Source organism: Artemia franciscana, chromosome 6, assembly GCF_032884065.1.
Source record: "Artemia franciscana chromosome 6, ASM3288406v1, whole genome shotgun sequence".
Taxonomy (NCBI): Eukaryota; Metazoa; Arthropoda; class Branchiopoda; order Anostraca; family Artemiidae; genus Artemia; species Artemia franciscana.
The window spans coordinates 2144014-2168084 of NC_088868.1; the positions used below are offsets into that span (position 1 = coordinate 2144014).

Sequence of the window (24071 nt, forward strand, 5' to 3'; positions counted from 1 at the left end):
AAACGATCATAAATTAAATTAAAAAAAAAAAACCTTTTTCCAACTCCAACTAAAAGTAAGGAGCCACATGAAAGCTTAAAACGAACAGAAATTATTACGTAAATGTAGAAGTTGCCTCTTTCACAAGAATTTGCTCTGTACGCTAAAGTTTTGACTTTTTGTCCTAATTCTTTAAGAATGATTTCTGAAACACAGTGGCCGTTCAACTAGAACCATAAGCGTTGTTCTAATGTTCTGAAAAAAATTAAGGTAAAGAGCGAGGTCTTGAGAAGGATGCAACTCTTTCATATAAGTAATAATTTCTGTTCGTTTTAAGGTTTGAGGTTGCCCCTTACTTTTATTTGAAAAACTTTTTTTTTTTACTTAACAACCTACAGATAGTATTTGTTAATGGGAAACATAGGGAACACGTTTTTTAAAGAAAAGTAAAGACCTTGATTAAACTAAAAATGAGCAGATTTTTCAGTGAACTTTCCCTAAAATAATATAGTGAAGAATCCGGAAGTTCATTATTTTGTGAATGACCCAAAAACGTAATTTGTTTTTTTTTCTGTATAAATATGCAAGTTTCAATTATATAATTTTTGTAATTCTAATGATGTCGATCACTATAAGTGTGATCAAAATACCTGGACTTTTTTTTGTTTGTTGTTTTTTCCACTGTCTAAATAAATGGATTTATCCCCATTGGAAATGTTTGTTCATTTTAAATGTTACTTTAACAAATAAAGAAGTATTTGGACTATAAGAAATAAATATCAGAATATGTATATCAAACTGACAATAAACGGTTATTATTTTTTTTAGTGAAGCGCAAATTATATTCTGGTCTTGAAAAGACATTGGTGCTGCCAGGCATACTCATTTTGAGTTTGACTAGGTTATCTGTTGTAATTTCTCTTAGTTTTGGGTTTCATTTGTTTATTAATGGTGATTTGGGGTAGTTTTACACTTGGTAGATAAGAAAAACAAACTAGAAGAATTTGACAACGCTTTCATCCGTAAAAAATTGAACAATAAGAATTGGTTTGTTCCCAAAGCCAACTATACTTTCACGTGCAACGGATATTTTACACAGGGGAGGGGGGTAAGCGCTGGCCATCACATTGAGTATGGGTTGCTCTTTCCTTGCATTATTACAGGTCTTTACTGGCAAACAGATGATAAAAAATAAGTGACTTGGTGCGTACAAGTGTTTTTTTTTTTTGGGGGGGGGGGGAATCATTTTTTTCAATAATTTAAATAAGAGGTACCTATAAATTCAAAAAAAAACATTTGATTTAAATTCTGAAAAGAATAACTAAATTAGAGCATAAAAATAGTAAAAATACTGTAACTTCAAACGCTTAGAAGACGAGTGTCATACAATAGATAAGTTAAGTCAAAAATGTACATTTGCCAAGCGTAAAATTTTAACCTCTAATCTGGAACACAGCTACGGACGAAATTTAGCAAATTTCATTTAAGATTTCGAAATATATATTTCGAAGATTATTTTCCAAAAGAGTTAATTTAGATTAGTAATATATTTTCATAATACAATCTTACAACTACTTAAGAGAGGCCAAATAATCGAGCCTTTTAAAAACCTGACTTTTTCATTGTTTCTGCTCTGCAAAATTTAAGTCAATATAAAGAAAGAAAAGTAAATTTCACCTGATTAGTTATCCATCATAAAATTTAGGTCAGTAAAAAGAAAAAAAAAACTTTCTGAAACACAAGTTTTTTTTACAGGCAATCCTTCTATTTCTCTACATCTTCGTAGTAATGACGATACAAACATTTTAAAGATTATATTGATAGAATCAGGGGAAATCATAAAGAGAATTTTCATAGGGAGAGATAATAAAATCTCTTTGGCGGAGGGAATAATATATAAACAAATTTTATTTGATAATTAAACTGAAAAAGATGGAGAAATACGAGAAAATCTAAAATTCCATCGACTGCCCCGCCCCGAGCCCTCCCCCCCGGCATACGTCATTCAGAAGATTAGATTTATTTTCGTTCTTTTACGAGTGAGGGCAAAGCAAATATTTTACTTTTTATTCCAGTGATTGAAAATATTTTTACATTGATTTAAATTAAAGGAAGGAAATAATACCCTTTTTAGTACCAGTTTGAGTTACCTCAAAATATTGTCCTTAAATTAAGTCGGTCTCAGACACAATTGTCTTTACATTAAATCCATTTCAGTCACATTTTCAGGGCATTCCCGCAAAAAATAAAAAAAAAATGAAAAAATCCTATGTACCTCCCTGATTCTTACGTATAAAATTTAAGACAGATTGATTGGTAAAACCAGAATCCATCTCACTCTAAAATATAGCCACCCCTCTAATAAATAATGACGAAATAATTCGTCACCCCTCTTACATACTATCCATCTGCCAAATTTCGGATTTACTTATGAATAAAACAAAAATACAGTTAAGTCTTTTAACAATCTCAAAATCCTCAGAATTCTTCTCAGAATCGTAATTCATTATTCTGACGATTCTTAAAAATGTCTAATGACTTTAAACTGGATCTTGGGTTTATTCAAAGTAAAACAATCTAAAATCTGAATTTTGATAGATATGACTGTATACAAGACTGGTGACGAATTCTGAATATAGAATTTCCTTCTAAATAACTTTCGAACAATTTTCAAATGGCGGTCTATAAGTCATCTGCCAATCTCCTGAATTTTCTGAATGAGCTGAATTTTCTTTCTAATACGTTTAGTTTTTGCCCCTTGCTTCTTCTTACTTTTGAAACCAAATTGAATAAACATCAAGGCCGTATCCAGATTGAGCGAGGGGGGCTGTTTACCAGGTTTGAATCCCTTCCTATAAAATTTTTATCCGACTCGTAAAAACGTAACAACAATGCATATAAACAAACTTTTGAGTCATTTTGTATAGTTTTATCCCCCCCCCCCCCAAAAAAAATGTAACCTCCAGAACAAAAATCCTGGATACGCCCTTGCTTATCATCGCGAAGAACAAGAAGTAAAAAATTGTGGAGAAATTTTTATATCTAATTATTTTTTCTGATATCTTTAGACTTTATTTGAAACAAAAGATTATTTAAATTATTAAGTAAATTGATTGTAAATTATTTCAATTATGCAAAGTTTTTAAGACTAAATAATTTAAGAATAGACGTTATGTTGCTTTGTCAAATTCGACGGCATTCTTTATGCAAGGAAGGAATTGGAGATGACCAAACAGAAACACAGAGAACAAAAATTAATTATGACCGAGTTAGACAATAGGCTACCGTTTTACAAATTTTATTGTCATCATTTGTAATAAAAGAACGAGAGAGAAAAAAAAACTCTCAAGTTCAATGACATACGTCTTTTCACTGAGACTGTCAAATATATACCATGACCAGACAAGATAGAGAGAAGAGTGTAACAAGCAAACCCTACAACCCGAAATACCCGAAACTCAAGTTTAGTTTTTTAAACTGGTATTGTGGAGGCGGCATTTTCAAAATGGATTAAAGAGAAAATGTTGCAAGAATATTCATAAAAATCTCTCAGTCACAATGTGTAAATTGACGAGACAAGACCTCTTCAGCCTATTGGCTATTATAAATGCTGTTGTATATTTAGTGTCCATATACTACGAGCTAAGCTCTTTACATGCCAAAAAATCAAAATTTAATATAACAATGAGTTTGACCAATACGAGCCTGCTTGGGATTTTACTAAAAATGGAAAGGCTATCGGAATCCAGTTCCTGCTTATCATTAAGTGAAAATGGACTTTGTACAGATGAAGAGCTACCATTACCTTTCTTATCTGAGCCAGAGTCAGATGACGATGAAATCGAACCCGTCATAGAAGAATTTGAAACGACAGAAAATAAATCTTTTACAATTAGTGGAATGCTAAGGACCAATTACCCCATTGAAAAAGTGCTGTTTTAAGTTATACAAGGCTGTGATCTAAGTTTAAGGTAGTTTTGTCTTAATGACTGAACTTGTTTATTGCTACCTCGAGTGTTTTAGTATGAACTGTCGTGCCCCTGTCAGTTGATGGTGATATTAGCCTATTTTTACTTTATTTATAACGTTTCAAATTAAATTCGTGTCGATTTCGTACTCTTATTATTTGACATATTGGGTTCACTTATAGCTTGATGGTGCCTTGTCTTACACATTCTTTCTACCTTTCCCCCTCCTTGTAAATATTCAGTAAGTTCATTTAATACGATAAATAAGGAAAATACCTTCTGACCTCCGCGCTTTTTCGAAAGTAACGCCACTCTAAGCAGAAACCTTGGTAAGGCGGGAAATGTTTTGGACCAGGCAAGAACTCAACATTTTGTATAATCTTTCTTACAATTTGTTCATTTTAAAGTAATTTATCAATTTTTGTCTTTTCTTTCAAAAATTGCTCTCCTCAAATTTCCTGGCTCGTTACTTGGTTTCAAGCAGGTCTAACGGAAAAGTTCATTTTGATCGAATTTAACTTGGTTTTAGATTTTTAGCCTTTAGGAGAGGGGGGAGTAATGGTCAATCAAGGATGGTCCCAGCACTAAGTAAGCCGTTTATACCATAAACAATTAAGTTGACTAGATTATGATACTTTCCTTTCTTAGCTGTCCTAAAGGTAACTTAATGGGAGTCTAAGCGGCAAGAAGGGCAGTGGAGCCAAAATAATTTCCTGGTTGAGCACCGTTGTAAGAATGCTTAGCGCCATGAGCACCAATTCCAGCAATTACCGAAGAGAACAACTTCCATCCAAACTAAGTTCTATCTACTGGTAAGTGTATTTCAGTTATAATTAATGTAGTATTTCTAAGACCATCCAAAGGGGTCACCATGTTTGCCGCACAATTCAGGCAAACTTGCCAAAGTTCCGCCACGTTTCCCGTACTGTTGCCACGCTTGGCCCATGTCATCTGGTGTGTGATTTCTGTAAGTTGGTCATCACTCGAAACATCCGATGCTTTATTTCCTACTACTAACAACTCCCCGCATCAACGAGCCGCCTGAGGCCAACACTGCCACAAATGTTCCACCTCCTTTTTACACCCTCCCAGGAAGTTCCCATTTCTCTTAAATATCCCGTTACGGCATCCTCCCATCCCAATCGAGGACGACATTCTTTCCGGTTAGACCTAGACGGTTGGCCAAGAGGACAATCTGCCATCTTTCATCCGTAGAACGTGTCCTAGCCATCTCAACCTTTCATACATAATCTACGCCCACGAAAGTTTTTCATCCCTATTTGATTCTGTGTTCTCCCATTGCCGTTCGTGTGCTCCTGAAGAGAAAATCCATCAAAATGATCCATATTAATGGGGATTTCTTGCCTGATTTCAAATTTGAAAATTGACTTTCTATTCTGATCTCGCTTGAGTACTTCCATAGTAAAAAAAAAAAAATAAGACTATCAGGTTTGAAAAAGGCGAGGTTATCGACCTCGCTTTTTAAAATGCGCCAGAGAAAGGCTAGAAGGCGGGACACAACCAAATTCGTGTAAATGGCTTGTAACTTTTTCACTATCACGTGTAAAATAGCTTTGGCATTTATCTGAGTGGGCTGTTTCAGATTTACATGCTTAAATGGCACTAAAAAAAAAAAAAAACAAAAAAAAAAAACACGTTTAGTCTACTATCAACAGATATGCTGACAACACGCCCAGTCGAAAAAAAATGAAACCGAGTTTTCTAAACACGTTTAGTTGTGAAGCCATAACGTTGGCAAGAAGGTTTCAGAAAAAAAGATCGCTGTGGGCATAGAGAGAATTTCAGCCGAGGGGTTAAGGTCAAGACAGTATTGCCTGTTGATAGCGAAGGGGCTATAAGTGACTTCATCATACTCGCATATCCCTCGCGCTTTCTCCGCTTGCATTTTTGAATAATTCAATTGTTCAACGAGGCTTCAACAAACATATACAAGGCTGAATCCATCCTGATTCCAATCCTGTACAAACGCTATAGGGGAGAGTGGGGTTGGTTCGGACGCGGGGTGAATCAGGGCAGGCGCTTCTCTTCCAACAGCGCCGTCTGCTATTCACGATTGTAGACCTGCCATCTAGCATTCTACTTTCATAATTAGTTGTGTTACCCCACGTGCAGTCGTAGGCTTTTTCTCTCAGGTGGGGTCAGTTTGGACAACCACAGTGGGGTGCATTCGGACATTGTCCGAACTAACTAAGTCCCCACTAACTATTTAGTCCCTTCCAATCGTTGTTCTTATCATATACCTTCTATGATTTTTATTTTTAACCGTTTCTCATTTTTTATTACTATTATTATTATTTTTATTTTTTTTTTAGTGCCATTTAAGCACGCAAATATGAAACTGCTCACTCGGATGAATACCAAAGCTATTTTACAAGTGGTGGTGAAAAAGATACAAGACATTTACACGATTTTGGTTATGTCCCGCCTTCAATCTATAGATTCTACAATTTTTCATTTGCCCCTCCCTGTACACGGAATATCTTTGTCGTAAGTCCGTGGTTCATAGTAGAACAGATTTGGAAATAGTCTGGAAGTTTCCTCTCGTATCCCATGTCAAAAACTTGCCTGTTGTGTTTGGCTTTTATCGCGAAGTTGATAGAGAGTGGCTGAGTCTCTTCATTGGCTCTTGGTGAAGCTTCTTCCCTTGATGGCTTTGATCGCTTGACGTAGTCCAGTAAAGTAGATTTTTTAATACCGAATTTTTCCGCAATTCCTCTCAACGTGCCTTCTTTCTTGATATAAGCCTCAACAGCTTTCTTCATATTTTCTCGATCAAGAGGAGAATCGTGTCCCTTTCTTTTGTACACTCGAGGCATTCTCAATAAAAAAAAAAGAAAAAAAAAGAAAAAAAAAGAAAGTTAGAAGCAGGTAAAAAATAAAAAACATAAAAGGTACATAATAAGAATAACGATTGGAGGGGACGAACCCCCCCCCCTCATGTACGGAATAGTTTCTGTTCAACCTGCGATTGTTCCCCAGCGAGAACCTCCAACCGGTACGACTCTAGTTCGTCATTGTAAAAAGACACGTTTGCATGGAGCATAAATGGGAGACAGTAACAACGGCCATCCGTTCAAATCCGATGCTCTCTTGTTTTTGTTAGAGGAACTCTCTAACAATAACGCTGATATCAATCCAAAAAAAGGAAACAACTGCCATCTTAAAGAGCCCGTTTCATGTTTTCTTTTTTTTTATTTCGGCAACCCAGGCAGTATTGCAAGCACACATCATAATTCTCGCTAGTCTTGAGATTAGTACATTGTTTGTTTTTTTTTTTTTTTTTTTTTTTTTTTTTTTTTTTTTTTTTTTTTTTTTTTTTTTTTTTTTTTTTTAACTGGCGCATTTAAAAAATCAAGTATTTTTCCTGCAATAGTTTTTAAAGTCTATTACGAAACTTGTGCCAATCTGATGCCAAATTTGTTGCAAAAGAAGGAAAAGCATCAGATATAAAATTATGAACAATATTGAAGTATGTATGCTGGAGGGGGCTTAAACCCTCTGCCTCCCAAATTTTGAGGTTTTTCCATGTAATCCACCTGTTTTCGTGCTTTGTTCGAAGTCAAATCACCCCCATCCCTCCTGAAATGAATTCCTACTTATGTGTCTGTCCGTGAGTGTAGCATTTGTAGCAATTTTAACGAGGATTATTTTTTAATTTTAAAGGGTTTCGGAATTTTTAATCTGAATTATATATTTTCAAACAGTTTGTGGTAGTAAGTAAGGATAGAGACAGCTCAATAGTAAGCAAAACTCTTAAGAAGAGAATCTGATAGCAATAGATATATCAAAAGAGTTGACTTTATATGCTGATCAAACAGTTCGTGTAAGTAAGGAGCCAGGTGGCTCAATAGTAACCGAATGTCTAAGAGAGTCTTGATAATGATAGATACATTAAAAGAATTGAATTTTGATGCTTATTCAAAATATGTAAATTCATCAAATTTAACGGTACCCTTCAAAAGTTACGAGTTGCCCAATTTTTGAAAACGGGGAGAAACAACCCCAAAACATGAAGTGATTCTAATGAAAAATCACTTCGTCAGATTCAGCATACCAAAGAACCCTATTGCAGAGGTTTCAAGCTCCTTTTTACAAAAATGTGTAATTCTGTTTTTTCCCATTTTTTTGCCAGAAGAAAGATCACGGATGTGTCTTTATTTTATTTTTATTTTTTATCAGGCGTGATCATATTGAACCAGTGATCGTAGAAGATGAAGAGAGGACTCATTTGATCGTAAATAAAAAGTTCTAGTACCCTTTTTAAGTGACCATAAGTATTGGAGAGCAGTTAGCCCCCGTCCCACGCTCGTTTTCCCCTAAAGTCACCAGATGAAAATTTTGAGATAACCATTTTGTTCAGCATAGTCGAAAAATCTAATAAGTAGGTCTTTGAGAATGACTTAACCCCACAGTCCCCGGGGGGAAGGACTGCAAGCTATGAACTTTGCCCATTATTTACATATAATATTGGTTATTGGGAGGTATACAGGCGTTTTCAGGGGGAATTTTTCTAGTTTGGGTCGGGGGGGGGGGTACGGGGGAGTTGGATTTCCCAGCATTATTAAAAAACGATCAGAAATTGAATAAAAAAAAAGCTTTTTCAACTGAAAGTAAGGATCAACATTAAAACTTAAAACGAACAATTATTACTACTTACGAGATCGCCTCCTTGTCAATACCTCGTTCTTCATGCTAAAGTCTTTTTAGTACTTTTAAACGAGCTATTTATTCCAATTAAACGGCCTTTGTGATTCAGGAGTCATTCTTAAAAAATCGGGGGAAAACCGAACTTTAGCTTAAAGAGCGAGGTATTAACGAGGGGGTGATCCCCTTCATATACGTAATAATTTTTGTACGTTTTAAGTTTTAACGTTTCTCTTTACTTTCAGTTGGAAAAACTTGTTTTTTTATTTAGTTAAATAAAGAAGACAAGTTATTTCTAGTAATTTCAGTCATCTAAATAAAAAAAAAAAAAGTTGTTTCAACTGAAAATAAGGAGCAGCGTTAAAACTTAAGGCGCAGCGGCAGCTGCAACCTAGTAAAGAGCGAACAACAGTTTATAGTAACTGAAAGTAAAAAACACTTTTTGAAAAAAACTGCCAAGTGAAAAAAATTAACACCTGACAGTGGTTCAAGAATAACTATTGTTTCAGTTCGTCTTAAAAGTAAAAATTTATTGCGAAATTTATGGTGATTTCAAAAAGCCTGAAACCCCCGAAAATGTCGTCAGATCAAAATGAAAATTGGAATCAGCGAGGTCGGAAACCTGAAATAGGGAAATTATAGTTCACCCCCTTGAACAACAAGGAAATTTACTTTTTTGCATCGGTAGCACTGATCTGTCTCCCTTTTTTTCAGTAGGCCTAGTGGGCTACCAGAGCATCATAGAAAGATCCTTAATGGCTCATTCAAAAGCTATTTCTCATATCTATGTGCTTTTTTTTATAAATTCCGCACTCTCCAACTGCCATATGGCACTTTTTGTGCCATTTCTCAAGGGGACTAGCAGGCTACCAAAAAATCTTAGATAGATTTTTATAGCTCATATAAAAGATATTGTTCATATCTACGTTATTCCTATAAATTCCACCATCTCCAAGTTCCAAATGGCACTAAAAACCGCGCTTTTGGTGTCATGTCTCAAGTGGATAAGGTGGGGCTATTGGACTACCAGAACTTCCAAGAGCGATGTTTAATGGCTCATTTGAAAGCTATTGCTCATATCGTGTTTTTTTTTTGTCAATTCTACCATCCGTAAGTGTGATAGCACCGAAAACAATACTTTTGGTGCCACTTCATAAGTGGAAAAGTTCTGAAATACAAAACAGGTACTATTATAATAGCTATATTCCAAAACCCTTAAGTGGGGGTTTACTAGAACCCCTCTCGTACACTGCCCCTCCCAGCCCCCTTAGTAAATTTCATAAATCGTCTACTCATCAGTAAGCTACTGAAAAATCAGCAGGCTACCACACCGTCGTATATAGGTGTTTAATGACTCAATTTAAACCTATTGCTTATATTTACTAGGTTTTTATAAGTTCTCAACATTTCACAGATTCCAATGTTAACTAGTTTCTGGGGAGAATTTGCATTGAACTCTTTGTCATTGTTGAAGCACTAGCTGCAACCCAGTAAAGAGCGAACCACAGCCCATAGTAACTAAAAGTTAAAAAACGCCAAAACGGTCTTTTTCTTCTTTTTTTAGAGGCATGGCGGGTTACTAGAACATCATAAAGAGATGTTTAAGAGCTCATTTAAAAGCTTTTTCTCATATGTTCGTGGCTTATATGAATTCCACGATCTGCAAGTGCCATATGGCACGAAAGAAGGCACTTTTTATGCAGTTTCTCAAGGGGTGGGTCTAAAGGGCTACCAGAACATCATAGATAGATTTTTGATAGCTCATACAAAAAATGTTTCTCATATCTACGTTTTTCCTATAAGTTCCACCATCTGCAAGATTCAAATGGCACTAAACCATATCTCAAGTGGAAAAGCTGGGGCTAGTGGGCTACCAGACCTTTTTAGAGTGATGTTTAATGGCTCATTTGAAAACTTTTGCTCATATTTACGTGTTTTGTATCAGTTCTACCCTTCGTAAGTGAGATATAGCACTAAAAACAACACTTTTGGTGCCACTTCTTGAGCGGAAACTCTTGAAATTATACAACGGCATCATTGTAATCAGTCTAAAACCTTCAACTGGAGGTTGGCAAGAACACCTCCCGCAAGCTCATACTCCTGGCCCCCTTAATGAGCTACGCAATCAAAGTCTTACAAACACCAATATATTAAATTATATTATTAGAGGCATGGTTCTGCTAGTACAGCTGTGGACTTCAAATTAGATTATCATACGTTCGATTCCAGCTTGGATTTTTTTAAAATCGTGGTTTGTCCCTCCTAATGATTACTTTTCAGATAATCGATTATTTTTGCAAATGTGATGCACTCATTTTTAAAAAACATATCCCGGGAAGGCTCATTTTAAACCTATTGCTTATATCTAGGTGATTTTTATCAATTTTACCATCCATAAGTGCCATATAGCACTAAAAACGGTAATTTGTTTCCACTTCTTAAGTGGAACAGTTTGGAAGCATAAAATGCTAGCATTACAATAATTATGGCCCAAAGCACTTAACTGGAGATTTATAAGCACCCCTCACATATACTCCCCCTCCAAACCCTCTTAGTAAGTTTCATAAATTGCCTACTCATCTTTAAAGTAAAAGATTGTTGCAAAAACAAATTAACTAAAACAAAAAACTTTTCAACAAAAATCTACGAAAAATTAAGCTTGAATGATCAACAGTTTTGATTTGAACCTTCAAACTTTACTCTGCGATGAAGTCTGTGTACTAGTTCTAATGGCGGTAACTGAGGGGAATGGATGTCCTTGCCTCCTTAGTTTTTTGCTCCTGCCTAGGTTTTGAAAAACACCCTTTTTGGTCATTTCATTGGAAGAAACACTTTTCATTTGAAGAAAAATGGGGGAAACAACCGAAAGTGCCCTTTATGGGAATGTGCTATCAAGTCAAATTTATAGAAAGCGATTAGGTATAAATATATGATTTTAAATGAACCCTTAAACAGATCTCTTTCGTTACAATAGCCTTCTAGTTTCTGCTAGTCAGTAGGCTATTTATAAAGCCCTGTCTTCATTATGGCTTTTTCAGGCGAAGTTGGCCGAGTAAAAAAAGCTTTTTGTTCATCGAAAAACAAACGTTGAAAAACATGTATTGTTTTGTGAATTATGAATAATCAACTTTATGTTACAGACTAAAAGTTTTTCGTAGATGTTAAGGTTATGTGTAGTATTTTCTAGAGGTGTCTTATCTCCTCTAGATCGGTGATAATCAGAACTTATATTAAAAATAAGTTTTCAGCTGAAACTAAGGAGTGACATTAAAACTTAAAACGAACATACATTAGTCCGTATAAATAAAAAAATCATGACAGCGCTGTTTCTACATTAAGTTTTAATCAAAAACAAATAAACATTAATTTAAAAAACAAATTTTTCTTAGGGATTTAAAGATCGAAGTTGAAACCTAAAATGGACAAAAATTATTACTTCACAGCCTATCGAATATATATATCAATAAAACTGGTACAAATAAACCAACTAATTATGTTCCCCTATATTTTTAGAATTATAGAAAACTAGCGTTTTACTGAAAACACAAAATAATATGGAGTTATGGTACACTGAAAGCAAACCAATTAAGAACCCTTTTTACAGAATAAAAATATTATAAATCCCTTTTAGGATAAATCCTTTTTAAGATAAAGCAACAATCCATTTTAGGGTTGTTGCTTTATTTTTTTTCGCTTATTTTTTTTCGCTTATCACTTCTGCACGATGGCTCAGTTCAATGACTGGCTCTTGTTTTGGTTCTGAAAAGGAAATGTCATGATTAGTTTGTAGACAAGTTCGAAGTAAAGCCGTTTTGATAGCATTAGGACTATAGACTAGCTTTAGAATTTTATCATAGCTTGAAATTCACTGTTGTATCGAGAGAAACAACCAGATTTCCAGAGTTCATGTTGTTCGTTTCCAGAGCTATTGGTATTATAGCTGACGAGACCAAAATACTACCTGATAAATCAATTCAATATTTCTGTATACTGTTCAATTAGTTGGCGGTTATTAAAAAAGAAAACAAAATACTAATTTTATGCTTATATTTTTAAGTGATTTTAATTGTATCCTGAAAGTTACTGACGTCAGAACTAGTGTAAGACTATGCAAAATTTTATAGATTCGTTTATTGGTGTCTGAATACATACTCAATTTTGACTACCAAATTACTATTCCTGTTTTTATGCTTGACTTTTGTGTTGTCAGTAAAGCGCTAGTTTTCTATAATCATAAAAGTATAGGGGAACATAAGACGTTGGTTTATTTATACTAGTTTTAATGATATATATATATATATTAGATAGGCTGTGAAGTAATAATTTCTATCCGTTTCAAATTTCAACTTTGCTCTTTAATTCCCTCAAAAAGAAATTTAGTTTTTAAAGATTAATGTAAGTTAAGGATCTTTCAAAACACAGTGATTAAAACAAAATTTAAGAGAATATATTGGCTATACCAAAGAAAAAATAAAACAGAAACAACAAATAAAGTTTGCAATAAGCCTTACATGAACGGGGAGAAGGGGAAGATATACACTTATTGAACATTTTAAATGCATAGGGAGAAAATTTCTTCTATGTCATTCAGTGGAAAATTTATCAAGGTAAAAACCAGGATTTTTCTAAGGGCAGAAGGAGGGAGGCAAGGCATAAGTAGAGGGAAGGGATGCCAAGGGAAAAACAAATTTGTCCATGAATATAAATGGCAGGAGAATTCTTAAACACTATAATTTAGGACTTCTAAACTTTTCAGGAGCTTAAGAAAAGTGCAGTGGCATCAATCAACAGAAATTAGCCTAGGGGGAGGGGGACCAAGATATACATTTTTTTTCAAAATCAAAGGGGAGGGGTCAATTTTGTTATGTTTTTCAATTTTTTAAAATAAAAATACACAAATAAAGAATTTCTCAGAATTTGTGGGACAAAAAAATCAAGAGGCACATGTCCCCCTGTCCCCACCGATTCCGGCCACTGGAAAATTTGAATTATAATTAAAATACAGGAAAGACTAAAACAAAGAAATCAATAATAATTCAAGATGATTAAAAAGCTTCGATAAAAAAGAAAACTAGAAACCAAAATCAAAACTAAAAAAAAAACACTCCTGCGTATGCGCCTGGCTGATGATCGCCAAGCAAATAAATAGCGGGGCCAAATCACATAAGCGTAGGGGAGCTAAGATTTATTTAAGTAAAGATTTTAACAATGCATTTATAAATCTGGGGACAGAAGAGGGAGGGGCACAATATTGTTGTATTTTTCAATTTAATAAAAAAAAAATATATTTTTCAAAAATTACAACCCCACTCCAGCCAATTGGAGTCCCTAAAAGCGCTGATGGAAAATAGTCTCCAACTGTCAAGATAACCGAAAATGGACATGTAAACAAGTATAATACCTTTTCAAACCATTCATCATTCCGCAATTATCTGCTGAATTGACTGATAAAGGAAAATAAATATTTCAAAAGATTTTTAATTGAGTTTAAGCAAAGAAATTGTATCTGTAAATCTTGAGAGTTCACCGACTTTCAGAAATCATGTACATCAGGTGAACGTACTAAGCGTGACAGAACTATGCTATGCGTTGCGGGGACATTACAAAACGTTGTGGGACTGTGCCATGCTTTGCGGAACTGTGTGGCAGACATGGCACTCTGAGATGTTCACCAGGTGGCGGAAAGTGGGGAACCCTCATAAAGCTCTTTGACCTTACAGGTGATAAACGGATGGACAAACTTTATTAAAGCCTTATGGGTCATTTACAGAAAAATTATTTCATCTCATTTACATTTGCTACATAAATCAGCACTAAATTGAAACACGTATGTAAAAATTTAGGAGCTTAAATTAGATACGTAGACTAGAGACAGTGACGTAATTTCTTCTAAATCCTGGGGGAGGGATCAAAATAGGAGCCAATTTTCCCAAATCAAGTGAAAATGACTGTGAAAACTGAAAAATGAGTAAAAAATACCAAAAAGGTAAAGATATACTAAAGAAAACTGACCCGTTTCTGTGGATGCTTGAATTATGCAGGCTTATCTTAATCCTGACCAGATTTTTTGAAGCAACTAAATTCCAGCACGGAGGGGGGAGGGGAAACCTAGATTTGCTAACAAAGTACATCCCATAACAAAGATTTCCCCATAACTTTTATTTTTAGTATATAAAAGTACATCCCTGACTAAAAAGTCCTAAAAATGCAAAGAAAATTGAAATTGAAATGCGATTGACTTGGTTAAGTGGAAATTTACACAACCACATATATGTTTGGAAATTAGAAAATCGGGAATTCGATTTCTAATAATCAAAGACTTTCATCTGCAGTTATATAAATTTTTGTTGTAGTTGTAGTTAAGTATAAATTTACACAACCACATATATGTTTGGAAATTAGAAAATCGGGAATCCGATTTCTAATAATCAAAGACTTTCATCTGCAGTTATATAAATTTTTGTTGTAGTGGGCTACAAATAAAAAAAGTAACGCCACCAAAAATCAGCAAAAAATAAACTAAAAAAATATGGCAGTAAAGAGATTAAGAAAATGTAGCTTTCCTTTGAAGGTTAGTTGTTTTTTTTTGGAAGTCAACAGGTTTTTAATGTTTGAATTTTTATAAAAGAAAAGTGGTGTCGCATTTAATTGATTAGTTTCATTTATGAGTTTTCACTGTTCAACGTAGCAAGACTGGCGAAAATGTGATACTGCCATGAAAACTTCATAGCTAAAAAAAAAGCTGAATTCCCAGAAAATTCCTATTTTCAGCTGTGGATAGATCTAAGACAGGTTCAGAGACCAAAAAACGTCTTAATTTCGATGTCCTTGCTACTTGAACTAATCAGAGAAAGGCATAGAGTTACTGCCAAAGACCAAGGTGGGCCAGTAGTTTAAAATTTTTACACAGGCCTGCATATTAAAAGTTAATAAATCTATTCAAAAGGCCCGGCATTGAACTTCCTAGCTTACAGGAGGAAAAAATGAAAAATAGCAAAAATCGAAACAATAAGAAAAAAAAATTAAAAATAGGAAAAAAGGAAAAATATCGATTGCTAAAAATTGGGTAATATTTTTATATTTCCATCTTAAAGTAAGCGAAAAACTTACTTATTTCTGGTCAACAATCGACACCAGCCAAATTACATGGGAATTACTCCCCAGAGAGGAAGACGGCGAACAAAAATAAAAAATACAAACTATATGAAAAATTTGAGGAAATATGGGAAAGCATTTTGACGTAGTAGGCTACTTATATCGATTTTCTAAAAAATAACCAACACATTTAATTCTCCTTCAAAAAAGTTCAATTTTACTCCCCACCCACCCAAAAATGCCAAAACTGAGACTGCGTCGCAGCTTGGCGTAATATTCTTTAGCAAGGGGATAGGCAAATATCCTACAAAAAGGGGAAAATTTCAGAAAAAAATTAATTTACAACATAAGTGTCACATTTAAACAGCCTAAAATTGATGAATTCATTGTGAATTCGTCACCATGAGACACGTAGGGATATTGAAAGTTATTTAGTTACAATATGGAACTACCACCTAGTGCAGAAATTATACATCGGTCAATTACGTACGCAGAATGACTTTCTTCCCTATGCCCCCTGCTCTCCTAAATAATTTCTTAGACCACGCTGTCCTTTCAATTACAACTAAAACGAAAATCTACTAGAAAGGGTAATTTCTAAATTAGATATTGAAAAAACAAATTTTGAATAATAATATAAGTCCGAATATGTTTACTTACAATTCGGAAGCCTTTAGGAAAAGAAATAATAATAATAATAATAATAAAAACAACATAAAAAACAAACAAAACAAAAAAAATTACACACAAAGAAAACTCATAGTTACCCTCTCTCCAGAGGCATCGTTTGGGGGGGGGGCAAGGGGGAATTTGTCCCCTAATAATTTAGAGAAAAACTGTTATATAACCCATGTCCCCTGACTATCTGGATATATGCCCCTCTTGCCCCCCCCCATCAAAATGCTGGAACTACGCCCCTGCCTCTCTCCTACATCCCGAGGTATTTCTCAACATTTCTTGTACTTTCTATATAAGTCTCCTTTGTTTTTTTTTTATAATTTGTCATTTGATAATCTCCCTGCAATAGCACCCCCCCCCCCGAGACGAATAGTTGCCTACGTGCTTAATATCAATAAAAAACATCTCATTGCGTTTAATTTTATCTAAAAACACGCAAATCCTTCAAGTGCATGCAATTTTTTTTTTACTTTGTATAAATAATTACTAAATATTCTTATGTCTGTCAGCAAGTCATAGCAACAACGTTATCTGACAGTACTACCTCCTTAACCTACATAAAAAGTTACTAGGTTTAGGCCTTCGGGGGAAGGGATTCTGCTTTTGTAGGGGGGTTACCGAAAAAAAAATCCATATTCAGGAGAGAGACAACCCTGGGGGCCACCAAGGAGGGGTGGAACCCACTATCTCAGAGAGAGCAAGCTTCATACACAAATTCAATCCCTTTAGTCCTTCCCAAACCCAGGATTGGGTATGGGGGTATGTTGAAATACAAGTAGATACCCAGGAGACAAGAGCATGGGGGCCACCAGTAAGAGGTGGAACCCAACATCTCAGATAGAGCAAGCTTAATCCACAAAAAGTCCATTTTCTCCCATTTTATTTGGTTCTCAAGATATTTAGAAGTTACTAATATTTTTCAAATTGTTTTCTGAATTTTAATCATTTAGAGAAACAATAATGAAATGACATTTTTGGTTCCAAACGCTTTCTTGCCATAGCTTGGATGCAAGAACGTATCCAGGATTTTTTTTTGGAGGGGGGTACAACAAAAACGTAAAACAAAATGTCAAAATTTGTTTAGGCCTAAATTCAATTTTGTTGCGTTTTTAGGAGTCAGAAAAACATTGGGGGGGGGGCTACTAACACCCTCACCCCTCCAACGTTGAACACAACCCTGTTTGGATGCCTTTAAACTGACCAAAATTATTTATATCGTTTATTAGCACTTCACTGAAGTAGATGAAGCTTTTGATCTTGAACTGTTTTTTTTTTTTGCCGCATCTCCTTTTTTAATTTTTACTGTTTTTGCCATCCTTGCACACTTAATTGATCCTTCATAAAAGTTAAAAAACGCAACACGCGTTTCTCAATTCTCCTTTTTCATACTTTACTCCTCCCATTAAGTTCCAACTTCATTTGAATTCTTTCAAGTTCCGAATTCATTTTGCAATTTGCCACCCTTCGTCCGTAAAATGTGCTTAGCAATTCTCCTGGAAGACACTTCACCAATCTATCTCTGCCTTTCGAAGCGCCTACGCTTCAGAAACACACTTGACCACTGTCATTATCGTAGCTTCCAATATTTTACTTTTGCTTCAGAGACTTAGCTTTTAACTCTTCCGAATTTTTCAGCACACTCAACATCCTCTCTTCAACTTCTTTGACTCCTAATCTATGCGACTCAGTCTTCTTAAAATTAATTCTCAAACATATTGTTGCACCCTGAACTCTCAGACCTTCCAAAATATTCATTCATTTTGATAATTTTTTGTGCAGGACACTCAAATTATCTTCATATTCTAAGTCTAGAAGAGCTTTGGCTTTGCACTTGATTCAATGCTTTCCTATAGTCTTTGCCGTGCTCCTTAGGATAAGGTCCATGAAAACAAGCCCTGTACACGGAAATAGAACACGACCCTGCTTAACACCTGATTTAACACCAAACCAGTTACTAATTCAGATTTATTAAACCTTTGAACTGAATGAAAATCAATTACAACACACAAATAGTAATTGTTTAAAAGTTCATGGATGAATTACCAAGTACAGTGAAAAGGAAATCTGTTCGAAACTTACATAACCACAAATCTCTTGCAAAACTAGAAAAATTAGGAATTCATTTTTGAAGTAAAAAAGACGTCCGTGTGCAGTTTTATAGTTGTCCATGTGCAGTATATATATATATATATATGTATATATATAAATATATATATATATATATATATATATATATATATATATATATATATATATATATATATATATATATATATATATATAAAACAAAAAAAAAACAGAAAGTGATACATCATAAAAATTAAGCTAAAAACATTTGGCACCAAAACAGCTTAAAAGGTGTGGCTTTCCTTTGGAGGTATAGTTGTCAATGGTAACCAACATTGTTGACATTTGGTGTTATTTGGACGGAAACCGTCGTCAATTATAATCAATTAGTTTCACTTATTCCTTTTCATAGCTCAACGTGGCAACACTGAAGAAAATATGATACTGGCCTAATAAATTAGTAATATTGAAACGACGGAGGGGTTACTCACTCTCAGAAACCATGTAGGCCTACACCGGATGGAGCGTGGCAAGCATGGTGGAACTTGGGCAAGTGTTTGGGGAATATACCAGGCGAGGCAGAAATGTGCGGCATTCATGGCGTTCCGAGGACAAAACTTAGAAATTAATGGTAAACAAAGCTAAGATGGGTTCCAAGGGGGCAAAGCGTCTTAGTTTTGGTGTCCTTGGTGTCTTAAGTAAACATTTTTCCTTTGAACAATGAGTCAGAACTCACTGAGTGGCATGATTAAGTGAAAATGAACGTCAGAAAATTGTAGGATGGTTCAAACCAGATCGCATAAGCAATCGCTACGTTCACTTAGTGGGCAGTACTTAATTTTTTTAATATTTAAAAACTTTGATTCCACCATTGCGAGTTCAAAACTTGGAAAAAACAGCAATAACTTGCAATAATCATAGCCCGAGAGCAAAAACACTGTCAACAATTGTATATTACAACCATTAATTATTCCAACTCCTTAAAAAAGAGAACAAATCTACCTACCTATAAAATATTCATAATATAAAAGTACAAGAGAATCGTTAATAGTTTTAAAGGATAATTTTCACCAGTCGTCGAGAAACGCATATAGAATTCAGGCAAGAGCTGAAGATCAGGTCTAAAATTAACGCTTGACCGCGAAGCGACTGCCAAAATCGTGCTAATAAATAAAAAAGCGATTAAATTCTTAACTAACGCTTAGCAACAAAAAACTTTGAACCGTTGGAAATGTCTGGTAAAACCGGAATATCAGTAGTTGCGTCCGAAAACAGGAACTCATTTGATGTCGAATTATTTCGCTTCGTTGAATGCAAAATTATACTAAAAAATCTTAAGTGGCGCGGGATTCAGGGAGTGGTGGTGTTAAACACCAAAAAACTAAAAAATGTTGGCCACCACATTAATGTTTTTAAGGAGGGGGGAGTTAGGCGACTAATTTTTGAGGTAGAATTCGTGATACGTGATACACACGTGGTACACGGTACTTTTAGGCATAATTTTAGTCGCCTAAAAACTTAATAAGAATCCTGGCAAGGGCCCCAAATCAGGTCCTAATTAACATTTGGTGGTGGAGCGGTTGCCAAAATCTTGCTAATACATAAAAAGGCAATTAAATTCTAAAGTAAAAACAAAGCCCTTAATAACAAAATACTTTGGAGATGCCTGGTAAAACCAGAATAGAAAACCAGTAGCTACGTACAAAAACAGGTACTAATTTACTCTCAAATTATCCGCTTCTTTGAGAGGAAAAAGAAATACCACATTGGCATAGGTACCCAAAAATATAACCTTTCAGGTGGGGGGGGGGGTGAAAAACCAAAATTTCGTCTTAAGCCACTATTTTGAACTTATTTTTAGAGCAAGAGGTTCTGAACTCCGGGTTCAGTGCTTTACGTACCATACAATTTTCTAATCGCCAAGACACTAAATTAGAATTGCGGCGAGAGTTGAAAATTAGGTCCTTAATTAACGCTTGGCCACGAAGTAGCTGCCAAAATCGTGCTAATAAATAAAAAAGTAATTAAACTCTAAGAAAAAGCACCTAACAACAAAGCACTTCGAACCGCTGGAAATAACTTGTAAAACTAGTAGCTACGTCCAAAAATAGTTACTGATTTAATGTCAAATTATCCTTTCTTTGTAAGGCAAAACAAATACTATGTTTTCACAGGTACGAACAGTTATAACCACTTGGAGGGGGGGGGGGTCAAAACATCAAAAATGTATTTTTGCTTATGCCACCATTTTTGAGTTCCTCCAAGTATGCATGTTTCTGAGCAATTTCAGGGGTAGAATCCTGCCCATTTTGTACAGGCATGTAAATAATAAACTTGGTAAGGTTGGGTTTCTAGCGGAAAAATAAAATAAAGAAACATTAAATGTTGTAACCTGTATTCGAACTCAGAATTGTATTCCACTGTATTATTATTGTTGTAACAAAGTGACAAATATAAAAATTACAAGAAAACAAAACCACTTACAACTATCCACATATCTAAAAAATGGACCAAATTAAAAGAGTCTCGGTCCGAACTTGGGTAAGGTGATAATGCTTAGCTGACTTCTAATCTTGCTAATTTTTAGGTTTTTCAACTTTTTTTTATTGATTCTTATTTGTCTTAAATTTTCAATGTCTTTCATTTTATTTCTTTTTTTCTTCGTCAAATATATATATATATATATATATATATATATATATATATATATATATATATATATATATATATATATATATATATATATATATATATATATATATCACTGCTGCTACTTCAAGCCACTCACTGCATCACCAAGTCACCTGAGGCCAACCGGACAGCAGACACTCCTCTTCAATCCCAACTCATATAAACTTTTATTATTTATGGCCTTTCATGGGGTTCGAATTTCGAATATAGGCTTCGAATAGCGGAATCGGAATATTGCAGCATATGATGAAACATTGATCAAGTATGGTTCTGAAATGTGAGCACTTTGAAAGCCTGAGGAACATAAATGATTTTCAGAACGATTGTCTGAGGTACCTTAATACCTCAGACAATTTTCGGAGGTTTTTTTTTCTCGAGGGAAATTTGTCGGTAAAATATATCGGTGTCGTATCGGTACGACAGCGATATACGGGTATCAGTATAAGATACCAAAAATCCATATCAGTCTGGCCCTAATATAAGTATATACAATTTTCTGACAATGCCTACGTTTTCGCCTTGCCGATGTTTGTTCTATCCGTTTTTCGTGGTAAAGCACCATAAGAAAACCGCGTGCATTGGCTAGTGAAAGTTTCTATTGGCGGCTTTTATACCGTAAAAGGATTCTAGTGACTAAAAGCAAAAAAGTTAGGACAAAAGCTTTCATCTTAGGTAACTGATAGCAGAAAGTGAATACGATCTAGAATTGATGAAAAGGCGAAACAATTGGTTTCCCGTTTGACCGTTAGTCGAACGGGAGGTACCCGTTTGACTAATGGTATTTCGAACAACAAGCTGTGCGAAGAATTTAGTTCTATTCCAATTTCCTGGCCGAGTGGATTGGTGCGCTGGATTCAGGACCCTTTGTCTGAGAGCGCAGGGTTCAAATCCTAGCGTACCCAATTATTTAGTTTGGGACGGGGGTCAGTGGTGTTACTCAATAAGCTCAGCCAGATTCGACCCATCTCTAAATGGGTACCCGGAGAAATCTGGGGAAGGTAAACAGGAACGGTGCGCGAAAGCACAGGGTGGTTGACGCTTCCTGACTGAAGGGCCAAGGAACGGAGATCAGCACCGCCGGTAGGGACTGTAAAGTCTAATGCCGTATTCTTTACTCTTTTCTTTACCTTTTTAATCAAAGAAAGGTTGAGATGGCTAGGACACGTTTTACTGATGATGGTTGCCAAAGATCGTCCTTGTTGGCCATCCACCGGGAGCCAAACTGTGAGCAGGTCGTCTTAGAATGGGGTTAAGAGAAGTCTTATGGAAGTATTTGAAGGAAATTGGGACTTCGTATGAGGGTCTGAAGAATGAAGCTAGTGTTGGTATCAGATAGCCTAGTATTGCAGTGAGTTGATATTAGTAATACTAAATATAATATCACTTTCTCTCTTGAATTTTCTTTAGGAAAAGCAACATACAATAGCAGATTCATATTACTCGTATATTTTTATGAATACAATCTATCACCTAAATTCTTTTTTCAAAAAATAGAAAACAAATAAGCAGAAAAATGGACTTTATAAAACTAGAAAGTTACAACATCAATAATTGTTTTATTGCTAAGACTTCTAAATTATATTGACTTACCTAATCTGATCTTTTGACAAAGGAGCCGGGTATAAGCTCGTTTAGGCTCTAGCTTGATTCACATCATTTTGGACTAATATTGTTTTCTGCTCTGGATAGTTTCACCCTCTCTTTGCCCTCTTCCCCCTTAAAAAACCAAAAGTGTAAAACTGTTTGGCATTTCGTTACAGCTTTTGTAATCAATAAATTAGAAGTGGGGAGGGAAAATTCCTAAGGCATATGCAAGCGCAGAGGCAGGGAGCAATTCCGTTTTTTTGGGGGAGGGGTAGAGGGTTAGAAACGTCACAATATGCATTTTGGCACCAAAAACTTCAAAGTTTCTCTTTGAGGGATTTTTGAAAAAAATGTGGCAAACGAGAATTTCTTCTAGATACAGGTATAGCTGAATCACCCAATGAAATAGATTTTTTAATAAACCACAGTATTCCTTAAGCAAATATTAGAAAGGGAAGGCATTGTTACCTGTCATTGCTATATCAAATTTGGTAGTAAGAGTTTTTTAGTCTCAAAAAGGAACAAAACCCTGTCTCGCTCTTATAAATGAAATTTTAATCAATTAAAGGGAACTAAAAGTTTTGAGTCATACATTTTTTTAATAAGTAAATTTTCTGTTTCTTTTTGGGTATTTTTATACCTCTATTGGGTATGACTTTGTGTATAAGTTAAAAAAACATCTTCACTTACCTAATCTGCTCTTTTGACAAGGGAGCTTGGCTTTGACCCGTTTGAGTTTGTAGTTGACTCCCGTCACTTTGGGAAAATGGTGATTTTTCACTCGATATAATACAATAGCTGAAATCATTGATTCCAGAAGACATTGCAGTTGATTGGTTTGTACACTCAAAGCCTTGTATATAATTATTGGCGTTAGTTTCAAAAACAGGAATTGGCGTAAAACATGCATTGGATTGCACTAGTTCTCCCCCCTAGAAAACAATATAAATGTTGAAATGCCGGAGAATATAATTTTAACATAATTCACATACTCATATGTTATGATTAAGAATAAATATAATCTAAACCAATGGTAGTTATGGCCTCTCTTGCACCGGAGCAAAACCTTGATTAGCGCCCCGCCCCTGTCACCCACAAAATTTTCAGACCAAATTTCAACAAAGTGTTCATTTATTGGCAAAGTTATTTTCAGTTGATTAAATACTAATTAACTTCAATTTATTTATTATTTAGTTTATTTAATCACTATTAACGGAGTGAACTATTTTAATTATTATTATTGTATAATTATTTTTAACTAATTTTTATTTCATTAATTAATTAGCGTTGTATTAATTTGTTATTTTCATTTATTTACTTCGCTCTCTACTTTATTTAAAAAAA

At 34.8% G+C, this 24071-nt stretch overlaps 1 protein-coding gene across 1 annotated transcript in view; it reads right to left on the bottom strand.

Moving 5' to 3' along the window:
- Window positions 1-23693, bottom strand: part of LOC136027901 (uncharacterized) — a 69595-nt gene extending 45902 nt beyond the window's left edge. Inside the window, exons 1-2 of the mRNA XM_065705332.1 lie at window positions 23418-23693; window positions 6534-6785 (exon numbers count right to left, since the gene is read on the bottom strand). Coding sequence (XP_065561404.1) covers window positions 6534-6785; window positions 23418-23551 — 386 coding nt within the window. The 5' untranslated portion in view covers window positions 23552-23693. The remainder of the gene's footprint in view (window positions 1-6533; window positions 6786-23417) is intronic.
- Window positions 23694-24071: the final 378 nt, after the last annotated feature.